The 15133-nt window shown below is 50.3% G+C and overlaps 1 protein-coding gene across 1 annotated transcript in view; it reads left to right on the top strand.

The window, feature by feature from the left end:
• Positions 1-15133, top strand: part of IGDCC3 (immunoglobulin superfamily DCC subclass member 3) — a 106721-nt gene that overhangs the window by 77738 nt on the left and 13850 nt on the right. The window contains exons 6-7 of the mRNA XM_063346253.1: positions 1050-1208; positions 9156-9321. Of these exons, the coding sequence (XP_063202323.1) occupies positions 1050-1208; positions 9156-9321 (325 nt within the window). The remainder of the gene's footprint in view (positions 1-1049; positions 1209-9155; positions 9322-15133) is intronic.

Below are 15133 nucleotides of genomic sequence, written 5' to 3'. Positions count from 1 at the left end.
CTCCAGTAAAACCACTCCCCCACTTTGCCCCTCTGCTCCGACACCCTGACACATGCTAGGACTGATTTAGGGCTGCCTTTGTCAGACAGTGTCTTAAAACACAAACCAATGAAACAATAAAAAGCAATAGCCTGATACTAATGAAACACATTGTAATTAGAGCTGGCTGGGAATTTTCCAGTGAAAACAGGCTTTGTTGGAAAAAGGTGAATTCCCTGATACTGAACTATTTCACGTCAAGCGCTTCAATTTTGAAGACTTTGTGCTGGAGCCCAGGCATGTTTTTTTGGAAATATCGCTGCTCTTCTGCCAGCCTCCCTCATACCCAGCACTCAGGATGGAGGCAGCCCTTCCCAGTTGCCCTTTCAAACCAGAGCAGCTGAGCAGATCTAACCACCAGCTCAGAGTTTGGCTCCTTGGCCCGGTGTGCTCAAGAGCTCAGGGATTGAAAATCCAGTGTTCACGTAGTTTCTGAAGCCACAAAAATCCATCAAGGGTTAGCAGGCAAAAAGACATAACTTCTGGCTCAGGAGATCCCCAAGTCATAAATTGCTGGTGGCTGGAGAAGTGCATCAGGGAAGCACTGCTGTACGTTGTCTGGTCTTCTTCCCAGAGCGTCTCTGTTGGAAACAGGCTGTTGAGCTGGTTGGATCCTTGGTCAGTCTAATGTAAGAACCCAGGCAGTGGCTCACAGAAGGTGGTATGATTTAACTTGGTTTAACTACTTTATCGAAGTGTTCCAGGTGCTTCATCTTAATCTGAATGTATGGTTGAAAGCTTTCACATTTCCTGTGACGGTACCTTGGTTTTTCAAGCAGCATGAAGTATGGTTTTGGGCAAACACATAAGCTAGGATCCTGGTTTTCTCCAGAAGGCAGTTCTGCTAAGAGCATCAGCTAAAACCCACTGACTTTACTTGGCAAGCAAATCCCAGTAACAGCATGGCAGCACTCCATAAGTACTTGGACTGGACCTCACCAAGGACTGTGCCTGGACAACCTCACTCAAAGGTCCAGCATGTGACTCTTAACGTTTTCCCCTTCTTTCAGATGGCCGCCCGATTGGCGTGGAGGGGATCCAGGTGCTGGGGACAGGAAATCTCATGATCTCAGACCTCACCGTGCAGCATTCTGGCATCTATGTGTGCGCCGCGAACAAACCCGGCACTCGGGTGCGAAGAACTGCCCAGGGCAGGCTCGTTGTACAAGGTGAGCAAACCTGGGGCTTGGGGAGCGGTGATGCCCCTTCGCTGTGCCCTCTGCACAAGCTCGACACGTTGCCTGGGCACCGTGGTGGGTTGGGTTGAACAGACGCTGACTTTGCGTCTCTGAGGGTATCAGACAAAGGACTTCTTTTCTAGACACATGGTTTTCTGTGTGGGTGTATGTCTCTCTGTCCCACACAGGTAAGTAGCAACCAGGTATCGTTCAACTGAGGCCTCAGCTGCATGGGTTGCAATGGTTTCCCACCCCATCACAGGCTTTTATGTCGCTTAATAGGCACAGGTTGATACTTGTTATCACGCTAGTACATCTCAGCAGAAAGCCTGGGCTGAATTAATCAGCCAAATTCGTCTCTCACCCCTGCACGGTCCTTAGCGATGTGGGGACATGAGCACTGTTCTCATACTGGACCCCTCTGCATGATAGATGTCACTCCTGCAGCAATATCCAGGAGTGGATATCACTCAGAGTATTGCTGTCCAACTGAAATGGCCCTAGTAAGTCTAAAATCATTTCCAAAAAGTCAGTGAGACTCTTTTCTTTAGCAGTCAACACTGCATCTGAGCCCCTTGCCACAACGTGAGTAAAGCACCCTTTGGGGGAGATGCCCAGGAGATGCAGGTTGCTCCCCTTCCGCACAGCAACTGTCCTGAAATGCCACTTTTAACGGGTGAGCCAGCCCAGACTAGAGATCAGCACTCAAGAAACCAAACAAATCCCTTCCACATGCTCCGTGCGACCAGTCTCCATGGTGAGGGGAGCCAGGCAAGTATTTCAGAAGGCAAACCCAGCTGGCAGCGTGCTCTGAATGGCAGTAATCCACCCCTGATTACAGGCACTCACCTCCTCTTCAAGCTAGTCCACTTAAAGCATCTCGCGCTCTCATCAGTTCACTCATTAACTATTGACTGATGATATCCTGAATCTAAAATTATACACCTCCTGCCGGAGTGAGCTAATTGAACCTTTCATGCTGGTGATGGGGAAAGTGCCCTGCTCCAGCCCTGATGCTCACCTGACAGGTCCCGGGAGTCGCTGGCAGTGATCCGGCACCGCACCGCTTGTGCAGCAGCCATGCTCCCTGGGCGCTGCCATCCCTTTTCCCTGTTGCCTTGGGAGCAGCAAAGAACAGTGTAGAAATGCTTATACACATGCTTGTGCCTCCTGAGTCCCATGTGCTGATCAGACACAACAGGAGGTGGAAACTCGCCATTTCTTTTGCTGTTGGATTTCTGGGTGAGCAAAGCAACGAGGCGGCCTCCTGGCTGGCACACAAAATATCAAACATCAGCCAGCTGACAATGTGGCACACCTATAAGTCCTCTTATTTAGAAAAACAAGCCCGGGCATTAAGAAGAACCGCACTGTACTGATACAAACCCTTTAGAGCTGAGGTCTACTAAAGCCAAAGACGAAGCTGACGTACAGGAAGCAGGCAGGCAGAGCCAAAAGAAATTACTTGGGAAATCTATGAAGTTGTAAAAAATACAGCTATTGAATACTGTTGGCTGTTCCTGTTAGCAATTGGATGGGAGGGAGAAGGGTAGCACAACTTCTCATTGCTACAGACGGGCAGTTTTCAGTCTCTTTGGAGATTTGAACATCAGCTCCTGAACAGCTGGTCTAGTGCTGGAGTTCATCTGGGATTGATTTACTGTGGATTTTCACCTAGGGAACCAAGATGAGAATTTGTCCCTAAAATGGTGATCACAGGGCCCTCGGAGCCCAGCCTTGCTGTGGGAGGGGGATGCTCCCGCGTTCAGCATTAGCAGAGAAGTTGGCAGTGGTATGGAGACGCATGGCCAGCGCCTCCTTGGTGTAGCCCTTAGACATGAGGTGCAGCATCCAGGACCCCAACCTGTGTTGGCCATCCATAAAACGCTTTGTGTTTCTTGGGGGACTGTCATTCCCCAGGGAAGCTAATGGCAGACCCTGGCCAGGCAGCTGGACTCATCCCAGGTTTTCTCACCCTCCCTCTGGAAGCAGCTTTTCCTTCCTCCTTCCTCTGAATCTCATTTTGCCTGAATTTTCCAGCTGAGAGGTACAAATGATTGCTGTTCAGGTTTGCCTGGGAAGAAAACACCGATAATGACTGACATGGGAGACTGTGGGTTTTATCTTTGTCAAGATGTCAGTGATGCAAATTACATCCGTAAAGAGAATAAAAGCAAAGAGCAGGCTATCAAAAGCCTGGTTGGAGAGGAAGTTAGCACAGGGAGAGGACAATACAGCGTCCTCAAAGCACGCCAGGCCAGGTACTTGCTGCCTTTATGCAGGGGCCCTTGAAGTGCCCGGAGGCACAAATTAACTTGCCCCTCGTCTTTTGAAGGAGGCACGTTTTATAGGTGGGAAGCTGGGGGAGAAAGGACCGTGCTTCCTGTTGTAAGGCAAGGAGTTATCGGGAGGCTGGGATTGAGACCACATCCACCCTCCTGCTGCCAGCGGTGGTCCTCGTCCCCATCGTGGCAGTCGCACGGGCAGAGGTGTCCTGGTGCAGGGCTCCGCTCTTGCTCCGGCAGTAATGTCCTTTCGCATTGCAGGCTTTCCTTCAGATCATCTAACGCCGTCTTATTATCTTCCTGGGAATTCCTCCTCCCTTCAGAGGAGAAGGCGTCAATCCCCCGCTCCCTCCCTCCCTGCCCTCCCCTGGCCATTTAGGCTCCTTTGATCTCTTTTGTAAGGTTCTCACACAAGAAAGTTTCCATTTTCTCTTCAGATCCCGGCACAGCCATTTGAATATTGCTTTGTGCCGGGCTGCGAATGAAAGTCTCACGGGGGGAGTTGTCGAAGGGCCGAATGCGTCACCGGCTGAAGCGGAGGGTGTGCGTGCGTGTGGTGCAAGGGAAGAGCAGGCTTCGGTGGCAAGGAAAAAAAAGAAATATCTCAAAGCGCTTTCTCTCTACCTCCTGTGCAATCTTTTGTGCTTTATTATGTGTTTGGTGTCATAACAAACTGATGGGCTGTGAATGGCCAGATGGTCACCAGTGTTCTCCACTCCACGCTTCATTTCCTCCTGAAAGCTATGCAGAAAAATGAGATCCCATCTCATAAATGAGTGCCCATCTTAAGGACATGTTTTTGAAGGCTCTGCTGACAATGACTGCCTTGTTCACTTTGCTTTCTGCTGGCAGAACCGGGCAGCGCTCCTTGGTCCAGCAGATCCAGCCACTGCTGCGTTTCCTGATGTTTCTTCCATCGTTCTTGCTTGCTGGCATTGCAAGCCTTGGCTGCAGGGTTGAATTCATCAGCAGATGTATTGCGGTTGCTGTGTTTTAGGCTTGGCTCTGTGGCATTCGGTTTGTCCTCGAGTTTAGCCCTAAATTCATGCTGCAAAACCAACATCAGTATATGCTGCATGGGTCAATGTGCCCCAAGTAGCATTCCCCTTCCTGCCCATGTTTTTCTTCTCAAGAAAAGGCACCATGCAGGGACAGAAGGGCACTCGGATCTCATCCGTTGGGATGTTGGAGTGAGCTGGGGTACCTGAGCCCTCCGGAGCATCCTCCCAGGAGCACGCCAGTAGGTGATGTGGGGACATGTCCCACTGCTGTGGAGCTCCTGCCCTGCACTTTGCCAGGACAAGAAGTTCATGATACCCGCTGAGGGCTGATGGAAAGACTCCATGACAGCCTCCTTGTGTAGTCTCTGCCTGTTTCCCAGGGGTGACAGTCATGGGTTCCATCTTTGGCCCTAGCAATCCCACCAGCTCTACAATTTAACTAGTTAAGTTACCTTTTAACTAGTTAAGTTACCTACGTAAGCATCTGGGCATCCTCTGTAGTCAGTAGAGAGAAGCCAAGTGGGCAGCAGTTCTTTGTCTTAAATCTCCCCTCATTTGATGCTGTGCTTGACTGACTGACCCGTTGACCGGTCTTCTCCTTTATACTGTTATTGCAGGTTCCGGTAGCCTAATTTATGAGGTTTTGTTGTTTCCATGTTATTCTTCCTTCTCTTTGCCCCAGCCTCCCTCCCTCACCCTGCCACTCTGGCTACTTGAGAATTAATGATGGCTTCATACTGAGGTGCAAGGGGCAAGGATTCATCTGGCACCGGAGCATCAGCTTTCGGTGCTCCCCAGTCCTTAGGCCAGCCTTTCTCAGCGAGCTGTTGGGTGCTACCACAAGCACCACACCGCAAACTCACGGCAAGGGCAGCCAGGCTCCCTGTTATCTTGGGGGACACACTGGTGGGTGGTCACTGCTGAGATGAGATGTCCCTGAAGATGTGGAGCCCATCCAGATCTCCCGTTACAACCTGCAGTTTTGGTGCATCTTCATGCTATCAGAGTTTGTTGAGCACAGTAAAAGCTGTTGAAGCACTTTGCTAACGATTCCAGGGGTGGTATTAACTGTTATTGCTTTTTGATACCAATGTCACGCCTTTAAATATTCATTAAAACTGCATGATCCCCTCCCTCCCATTAAGTCCTGAATAATCAACACTTCACAAGCCAGGGCTGGTTCCTGCTCGCTCCTCCTTGCCAGGTTTAAATCCTCTTCTCTTAACAGTGATCTTCATTAATATCTTTGTCAAGATCTTCATGGAGGCCTGAGAGACGCTTCCTCTCACGGCCTGCCATAGCCTTTTGGCACGTAGGGTGGAAGGGGGAAGGCGTTCAGGCTGCGCCTCCGTGCAGGGCGAGATGAGCGCTGACAAGATGCTCTATTAATTATGAATGACGGGGGTGGGGGGGTGGAGGGCTGGCAGCAGGCAGGGCTTGGCTGAAGACAGGGCTTTGCTTCTGCTCCTTTCCCGCTAAACCAGGGGCAAGGGTGGCAAACTCTGTTGAAATCATTTGAAAGGGCAGCGAGAGGGCCCAGGGGCAGGAGAGCAGATGATGTTCTGTCCAGGAAAGGAGCCGTTTGCCCCAGATCACGTACCAGCAGCCATCTCAGGCACCCTGCCTGGTACGAACACCAGGTTGGGTGTGCCCTGGTCCGGGATAGCAGAGGTGTATCTCCTTGCAGCAATGTCTATCCCCAAATTAAGATCCTGGTGGCTCCTGGACCACGTCCTTTCTCTGAATCTGTTGGAAGCCGGTGATGGGGACAAGGAGCCTTTAACTCCATGGGTTTCTGCTGCAGCCTGGGCCCTTTTGCCGCTACAGCTTCACACGGCTGCTCCTTCTGCACCCAAAGGGGGAAGGTGAGACCTGAGCAGGATGGAGTGATGCCTGGAGAAAGCCAGGAGGAGCAGGAGCAGCGGAAGGGCATCCCGTGTCTTGCAGCGAGGGGTGCCACCGAGCGGGGACAACTTGGCACTGTGGAGGTGGGAGCTGTTTGAAGGAGTGGCCGCCTGCTCCCCGGAGAGTTTAAGCAAGTTAAACAGCGGCCGGGGTTTTCGTCTGGTTGTATTTAGCGAGACAGCGAAGAGGAGGGTCGGCAGAGGGGAGCAGGGACCTGAGGAACCCGAGGGGCCGTGGTCCTGAATAGCATCGCTGGCGCCGAGCCAGCGGCCGCAGCTGCACGTTCGTTACCCCCGAGTCACACGCGACACCGCTCCAATTACTCCCTCTTGACACGGGCTAATAAGGGAGGATAAGGAGAGCCGGCGATTCCAGAAGGGTTGCGCCGGATGCCTCTTACCATATTTAAACTTTGTTTCTGCTGGAACAAATGGAGGGTTTAGAGGTTTGGTGAAGGCGAGGGGGAGGCGGAGGCAAAGAGCCAGGCGGCGGGATCTTTAATGAAGCATCAGCCAGGAGCTGGAAGATGGCTGTGCCCTTCCTTGGCATCGGGGTTGTGCACCTGCGAGTATTGCGGGTGCGACTCTTGAACCCAGATGAAAGCAGGGAGGTGCACAGCCACTCGCTAAATAATTGCTCCTGCAAAACCGCGCCAGCACAAAGCGGGGGGCGGGAGGTTAAGGAAGTCTTGAAAATCAAGTCTCTAATGCTCTCGCTGTACTCCACAAAGGGACCATTCACTGCAGGGAAGAGGGGTTTTTTCCCCCTGTTTATCCATGCTTCCAACTTTTATTGAACCCATCCTGAATTTAATTTATAAGTCTAGAGGGAGGAAGAAATGTAGGAGGGAAAAAGAAGGACAAGGGATCGATTGGCACCTGGGGAAGTTTAGCAGGAGGTTCTGGAAATATGTGTCCATTAGATTGCTGAGATCAGGTTCATTAGTAGACCCGAGCGCCGGCAGAAGTGGCCTGACAGTAAACTCTGCCGGCGGTACCCCCTACTGCTAACATCAGTCGGACCTGCCGTGCTCCGCTTCCCTTTGATTATTAAAAATGAAAGAGGGGGCTCCTTCGAGGTAGACGGGCTCTTCGGTGAGTTTCTGTGTCTTTTCTGCTTGCAGGACTTACAACATGCGTGACTTTGCTCTTACACATAAGCACCTTTGCCTGCGGTTTGGCTTTGTTGCAGCAGTAGCGATGCTCTTCCCTGGCGTGCACGCGGCTGGGGAAGAGCTTTATCACCCCGTGCTGCTGCAGCAAACCCTGAGGGTATATTTTGGCCATGAACCACAAAGCTCTGCTCTTATACAGCTGCTCCCGCCTGCAGCCTGGCCACCGCTCAACACATTTTGCTGGACCAGTTTGCTCCCTTCTCCCATCCCCGAATTTCTGCTGGTGGCAGAGCCTGCCAGCCCCGTGCTTGGAAAATGCCAGCGAGTGGCACTGAGCATGTGTCCCTGGATAATCTTGCTTTTCTTGGAAAAATTTAGCGCCAGCCATCCATTATGTGACACTGGTCAGTACATTCATTACAGGCCCGTGCCTTTCATCTGTTTATCTTCATTGCGGCTGCTGCCAGTTCCACCTGATTTTAGGTCTCAGCAGCAACCTGGAGTATATTTATCACCTTGCCCTTTGAAGCGTAACTGCTTGAATAAACTCACCTCTTTGGCAGTGTCTTTCAGGCTCTGCTTTCTGTAGGCTGGTACGCTGTTTTATTCTGATAAATGATTTTAAATCTATTTTGAGGTGCTAGAAGGGGTGAAATCACTTTCCGTTTAAAAATGTTATTGTTAAAGGTGAAAACGTTTGGTTACGAGGTGAGCAACAGTTACAGGCATGGTGGAGTCTTCTGCCGGGCTTGGCAGGACCCCAAGGGTCCCAGGCTGCTGATCTGGGGTAAAAAAGGCTCCCCAGTCTGTTGCTACCAGGAGAATCAGCAGCAAATCTGACTGGGGAAAGAACAACCGGCCGAATCGCTGTATGCGCATCCGTACATTTCTTTCCATTTGCAAGCAGTTTGCTACTGCCATATGGGTCCTTTGTGCGAAGCCACGAGACGTCGCTCTGCCATTGCTCTGCCATTGCTGAAACAGCAGATCTTCCCAGCCGCAAATGCAATAATTACTGCATGTACTTGCAGCCTTCCTTCCTTCACCGCTCTTCATACTGTCGATATACGCTGATTTTTGAAAGCCTCCATAGCAGAGGGCTCATTTCTGGCAGGGTCGTGGCCCTGCGTGGTGCCATGCGCGATGAAGGGTTACGCACGCTTTCCATTTTATGTGTGTGCAAACGACCGGAGACTGCTGACCTTCCAGCCTGCTCCCCTAACAGGCAGGATGCATTTTTAAACAACCTTTGTCGGAAACGGATTATTTTGCAGCATTGGGGTTGCTTTCAGTGGGAGACTGGGGGGTGGTGAAGGGGCTTAGACCTTGATGCTGGTTGCCTCAACCTTGCAGGACTCACCTCGGCTCTCCCTGCAGCACCGAGCTGACCTTTGGGTGCCTGCTATGAAGCTGTGACTGCCAGGACGGGCAACCAAATTGCAGCATTGCATTGATTACAGACACGCCATCCAAACCATAGTTATCTGCTGTCTGTGCTGTGGGTTGGCCAAGTATCCCATGTTCCCAGGCAGATGAGGCTTTCTGAAGCCCAGGCTATGAGGTTGCTCTTTTCATCAGGATGAAGCGGGATCATTATGACTTTTCTCACCCCGCTTCTCCTTCCTCCTTGCAGCCCCTGCCGAGTTTGTGCAGCATCCCCAGTCCATTTCCAGGCCCGTGGGGACTACTGCCATCTTCACGTGCGTGGCCCAAGGGGAACCGCCCCCGCAGATCACTTGGCTGAGGAACGGGCAGATCCTGGAGACCAGCGACCACATTAAGCTGAAGAACAACAACAGGTAAGCCCTTGTTCACTGGCCACTGGCACCGCAGCGTCGAGGGCAGTGTGAGACGCACAGCTGGGTTGTGCCCTTCCCCAGGGTCAATCTGCACACGTGGAGGACTGACATCACCTACCTGATGCTCCAGGATTAGCTGCCCCCGAAGGTGTCGTTCATGGGCAAAGAGCAAGTTGGCTCACACAGGCTTCAGCTTTTGCGCAGGCGGTGGATTTGAGGCAGGTGTGTGCAGTAGTTCTTTTGGGACGGATCGGCGAAGGCTGGCAGAGAGCAGTGGGGTCTGCAGCACGTCCTGGTGAGCCAGGCAAGCCCTGCTTTCGCCGTAGCCCTGTTGCGCTGGGCAGTGGCTAATGTGCTGGAGGCCGAGATGGGCATGAGTGGTCCAGAGCGACTGCAGCCCTGCTGCTGAGCACCTTGAAAAGGGAGTGCCTTAGAGCCGGCTCGACGTCGGCAGGGGAGGTGGGTTGCTGTCACACAATGCTCCCTGACCCTGCTCTTGAGGGGGCTGAATTAAAAGCTGTTCTTTTGAACTGTCTGGACTCCAGTGGAAAGGGAAGTGGGAGAGATGTTGGCTTGCTTTCTGCATTAGCAAAGAGCTAATGTGAAGGTGGCGATGTTCAGAAGGAGGTCTGTGGATTTAACTTGGGCTTTAATGCACTAAACCACTGCTCCAGTCCTACTAGCTGCTCTTTGTAGGCTTACATTTTAGTGTTTTGTCCTTTATTGTACCAGGACATCAGCATTAGACTTTGCCTGATGATGCAGGAACGCAACAAAAGTTTGTTTTCAGTCCTGGTCATCATCTGGGTATTTCTGGAAGGACCAAATGTTACCCCTGGAATTGGCAGGGGCCACATTCACAGTGAAGGAACCACACTTTAACCCCTGAATATTGACCTGCCTGGGTGTGCAAACGCAAATACACTTTTCCCTGAAAATATTTGAAATAATATTTGCGTGTAAGCTGACTTACACTGAATTTCAGCCTTTTATCTCACCAGGGAAGAGTGTTTTCTCTGAGTACTAAATAACTGCATTGTTGTGCGAGGGGATGGGGATGTTTGCACGGAGGAAATGATACGGTGGGATGCACTTAGTGTGAAAATTACAAGTTGACAACATAGTTTCTATGGAAATAGCACGGAACGGTATACTGAAAAATAATAGTACCTGTGTTGTAAACCTAAATTATTGGTAGAGATTCGTACCCTATGCTGTCATATAGCTGTTGTCTGTATTAACAAATGCGTCTCATGAATACAACTATCCAACCTCGCTGGAGGGTCCAGACCTTCAGTTTAGACTGTTGGAAAGGGCTGTGTGGGCACCATGACTTCTTCATCACGAGAGAACAGCGGGTTTATTTTTCTAAGTGTCTCTATAATATGGCATTTTGTTTTGAGGTTTGAGGCTTTTTTAAAGCTTTGTTCTATGGAAGAGGGAAGGATGTGAGTTGCACGAAGGGTAAGGTGTGAGTTCTGATAAAATCTTCTCAGTCAGTGGAGGTTTTCTCTGAGCTGGAAGTTTTTAGTGCTGCAGGGAACTTTGTGTGTGCACAGACAGATGCCACTCAGTCCAGCCTCGTGGGCGTCCAGTTCCTTGCATGGATTTCTGAAGCATGTCTGCCCTTATGGTATGAACAGAGCAGAAATGGGAGAAGGGAAATTAGTGCATCCCCTTTTATTGACCAGGAAGCGAACTCAGAAATAACCAAAGACTTTACAAGCGGTCATTAAACCCATGACAAAACTCATGCTGAATCCAGCTCTGCATCTCACCTAGATATCTTGCCTGTGAAGCCGTTCCTCTTCACTGTTTGGGGAAAGTAAAAGTAGGGTCTTTGGTCATGGTCATGTCTCCTGGCAAGGTCGCTGTGCCTGGAGCTGTGCCACATGTGCATGTGAACTGCGACTTGGTGAGCATCGCTGTAATCATTTTCTTATGGCGATCATTTAATGCAATTTAGCGTCAGTCTTTTCCAGTGCGAGCTGAATGATCGTATTACATTGCATCTGGCACAGGCTGAGGGAGCTCAGCCAGTGACTGGGGCTCAGCTGACACGTGGCATCTTCTCAAGCTATAGTAACGCGATTGTAAAGCTGAGCCCTAAGGCCATCGTACTTGACGATGTTGAACTTTTGGCTTCTTTCGCACTAGTCTTGGTCTACTCTGACCCCCCCCAACTTCAGGCAAGCGGCCATGCCTGGTGGTTTCCAAAGCTGTCAGCTGAAAAATGCCCCCGCTGGTACAGCAGGGCCGGGTGCTCCATGAATTGGAGGAAACAGATCAACGGCTGGGTTTTCTTCTGAGCTTTTTCAAGTTGTCCTTTGTTTCGTTTTCATGGGCATGACTAAGTGCTGTAACCCACTTAGTTCCAGGCAGAATCAGTTTGCGATTATGCCTTGGATTTATCAGTCTATTGCACTTGGAAAATATTTGTCCGTGTAAAGATGGATCTCGAATCTAGTAGTAATGAAGCTACTAAACTGCACTATGAGCTTTTTAATTAGATTACATGGTTTCCTAGAAAATTCATTTGGATTAAAACTCTGCTTAATATGGCAATAAAGGTCTGAATGCCCCCAAAGGGATTTTTAGAAAAAGAAGAGTAAATCATCCCAAATCATATCATGTGCTAATTGATTGCAAAATGTATTGTGAGGAGCAGCTTTATTCTTGTAAACAAACACAGCTAGAAGTGTCCAGATGCCGCTCTGCTCCTGCAAGCTTGAGGCATCGCTCCTGTGGGCAGTAGCGTGTCTGCACAAACCCACAGCCGATGGGAAGATCCGTCCATCAAACTGTTGCTTCACAGAGTCGTGAAGGGCCCTTTGGCATCTACGTCACCCCACGCTGTCTCTCATATGCAGTAACTGCAAACCCAAGGAGAGCAAACCCTCAAGGTCAGGGGGCTTCGGAAGCCCATCGTCATTGGGGTGGGATGGCAGCTTCAGGACTGGATTCACTGCAGATCAGATGTGGCTGCTGGTACGACATCAAACGGTCTCTCGCTAAGCAACTTCCAGTCTTTCAGCACGGTAAAATAAGCTTCACAGGCTGCATCCGATAAATACATCTTCCCTTGTGGTCCCTCAGATGTGAATTCTCATCACCTGATGTGTTGACGGTTTCTGGGCACATTAGCATTAAAGATCAGCCTTCTGCTGTGCCCTCTCCAGAGGTGGTTGTTATGTTTTGAAAATGCCAGCTGTGTGGGAACAAAATATCCAATCGATGATTAGCAAAAATCAAAAGCAGTTCTGGGATAGCAGATAATTGTTAATGAAAAATGCATGAAGGCTCAGGCGTAGGGAATTGTGGGGTTTTCCATTAAAAGCTGTGAATAAAAATGACTGAAGGAGCTGATGATGGGGCTGTCTTGCCATGCAGTCCCCGGGTTGGGGATGGAGCTGATAGTTGTCGGGGTGATGCTGCACTGGACCACGCTCTCAGATGGAGAAGCTGACAGAGCCTTTTTGACTTTGGTGGAGCCGTCCCCGTGTCCAGCAGCCGCAGGGTCTGTCCCTCTCTGTTGATCAGAGATGCCGTTTTGCCTATGTTGTTCCTGGGGCGATTCAGATTAATTATGATCCAAATGCCTGAGAGTTGTAATGGGCATTTCCAGCAAAATTCCCACCCGGCATCACCATCCCGTCCCGAAAGCAGGCTGCAGAAGGAAGGGGCAGTTACTGGCCAAGTTAATTGTGGGCTTGTGTAAAATCATGCTTTCTTGGTTATTACTTCAAAATTTACAAGGAAGCGTGAAATAGTACCCGAATTACAGCTCTGAAAGGTTTATTGCTTTTCTTCCTTTGACCCAATCAGGTTCAGGGGGGTAATTTTCAGCCTAGAAGTACATCACACCATAGGGTTTATATTGCCTAATAGCAAGGAACAAAGGCCAACATCTTCAGAGAAGGCAGGCTCTAAATATTGATTTTCCAAGAAGATTTTATTTACAAAATGGTAATTAAGGGACTTCATTTGTTCCACCGGAAAAAGGCTTCGTTAGAACCTGGGCTCAGGTGGCATTTGCTCTCCTTGGTGACCTTCACTTATGAACTGTCTCCTTTTTAAATTCTTCCTCACTGATTTGCACTTGTTTCAGTGCTCTGGGAACGACCCACTTCAAGGGCCACAAATGCTCAGTGTTCATCAGAGGAAATATTCCTCGGTAAATGAACTTCAGGACAACTTTGCTTTTCTTGCACTTGTCGTGTTGCTTAATCCTAGCACAAGCACTTGGGACGGGACAACCCTTTTGGTACCAAACCCAGGGAAACCACAGCCTGTCATTCACAAGGTGGCTGTTTTCTATAAGACCCATGTTAGCGGAGAGATGCAGATAGGTTTGTACATCCCTTCATGGTGCACGTACCCAACAAACCCTTGAATTTGTACGGATTTGGACACCTTAAGGGAGGACAGGCAAGCCTGGAGGTTATTTATGCAATGAGTTTGAAGACCATTGGTGACTATGGGAAGCACCGTATAGCAAATCATGTTTCAGTTCCCAGAAGCATGACAAATAAGTATACGGAGGACAGGGATGTGAACCAGCTGCTCCTGATTTAAGAATAATTTATGGGTTTGACTTTGTTGGGAAGACACGTGGAAATGGCCTTCGCAAGGAGAGTCTCTGCACGAGCGCCCAAAGCCACACTAAGCAGTGGGGATCAGCGTGATCCCGCCTTCCGTGCACTAAGCAGGGATCCCATGGTGGGATCACGCAGCTGGATCCCATGAAAGGGATCTGCAGCAGCCCCGGAGCAGCTGATGGCAGCAGGCATCAGTCTCTCCTCCTCTTGTGGCTTGGCTGCGATTATTTTGCTACCAAGTTGCCCGTGTAATTTTTCTCTGTGCGCTGCTCCAGTGAGCTGCTCTTGAAGTGCATCACCAATTCGGGGTTTTAAGTGTTTCTTCAAACTGTTGCAAGCAGCAAAATACATCTGCAGGGGCTGGTTCTTACACAGGAGCTTTTGAGGCAGGACTGAACCCATTGTGGGGCAGCCCAAACTCAGCCTCCCCTGGATTTGGCTGGGCATTTTTCCTCTCCAACGTCTGTGCTCCTTGCTGGGAAAAAGGTTTGGGGGACTTTCCGTTTAGCAGCAGATAGGTCTCCCAGCCGTCTGCATTAGCTGCCAACGTAGGCATCTGCCCTCCCTTCAGTAGCTTTTCCTGAGATGTTTTGTGCTTCCCTGTGATCCTGCAGATGTAAAGACTTTTCTGCTCCCTCCCTGGGACAGGATTCAGTTGAATCTGCGATTGCTCTCTCTGACTTGTGAAAACAGGTTGGGTGGCAGCCAAGGTGTTCCCCAGCTAACCACCAAGTCTTGTAATGTGGAGCAGCCGGCTCTGGCTGCTGTCTCCTGGAAGTGCACTTCCCAGCTCTGCAGGGATGGGAGGACACAACTGCCCCACCATCAGTGCAGATGGACCCTCGTGCCTTGAATGTGGGGGAAAAGTCCTTTAATTATACATGGGAAACTGAAGCCTCTCACTTGCTGAAGGTCACCTTCGTGGAGCTCGGAGCTCGGTGTTCTAGGAGGTGCTCCGAGGCACGGATGAGTTGCAGCACCAGTTGGACCTGTTCTTCCCACCTGGGAAGGCTCAGACCACCTCTGATGTGCACCAGGGCTGAACCAAGGGACTGAGAGCCTCCAACACCAGAGACTTCTAGTGTCCGGTTGGATTGTGGAACTGGGCCAGCACCTGCTTGTCCCCAGCGTGGTGCCTGAGCAGTGGCAAGTTCCCAGAAGGGCTCAGCCCGTGTGCTCAGTGTCGTGTCAAGACAGTGCAAACCCAGGCATCG

Source organism: Chroicocephalus ridibundus, chromosome 9 (assembly GCF_963924245.1).
Source record: "Chroicocephalus ridibundus chromosome 9, bChrRid1.1, whole genome shotgun sequence".
In the NCBI taxonomy this organism is placed as follows: Eukaryota; Metazoa; Chordata; class Aves; order Charadriiformes; family Laridae; genus Chroicocephalus; species Chroicocephalus ridibundus.
This window is presented reverse-complemented; position numbering and strand designations above follow the sequence as displayed.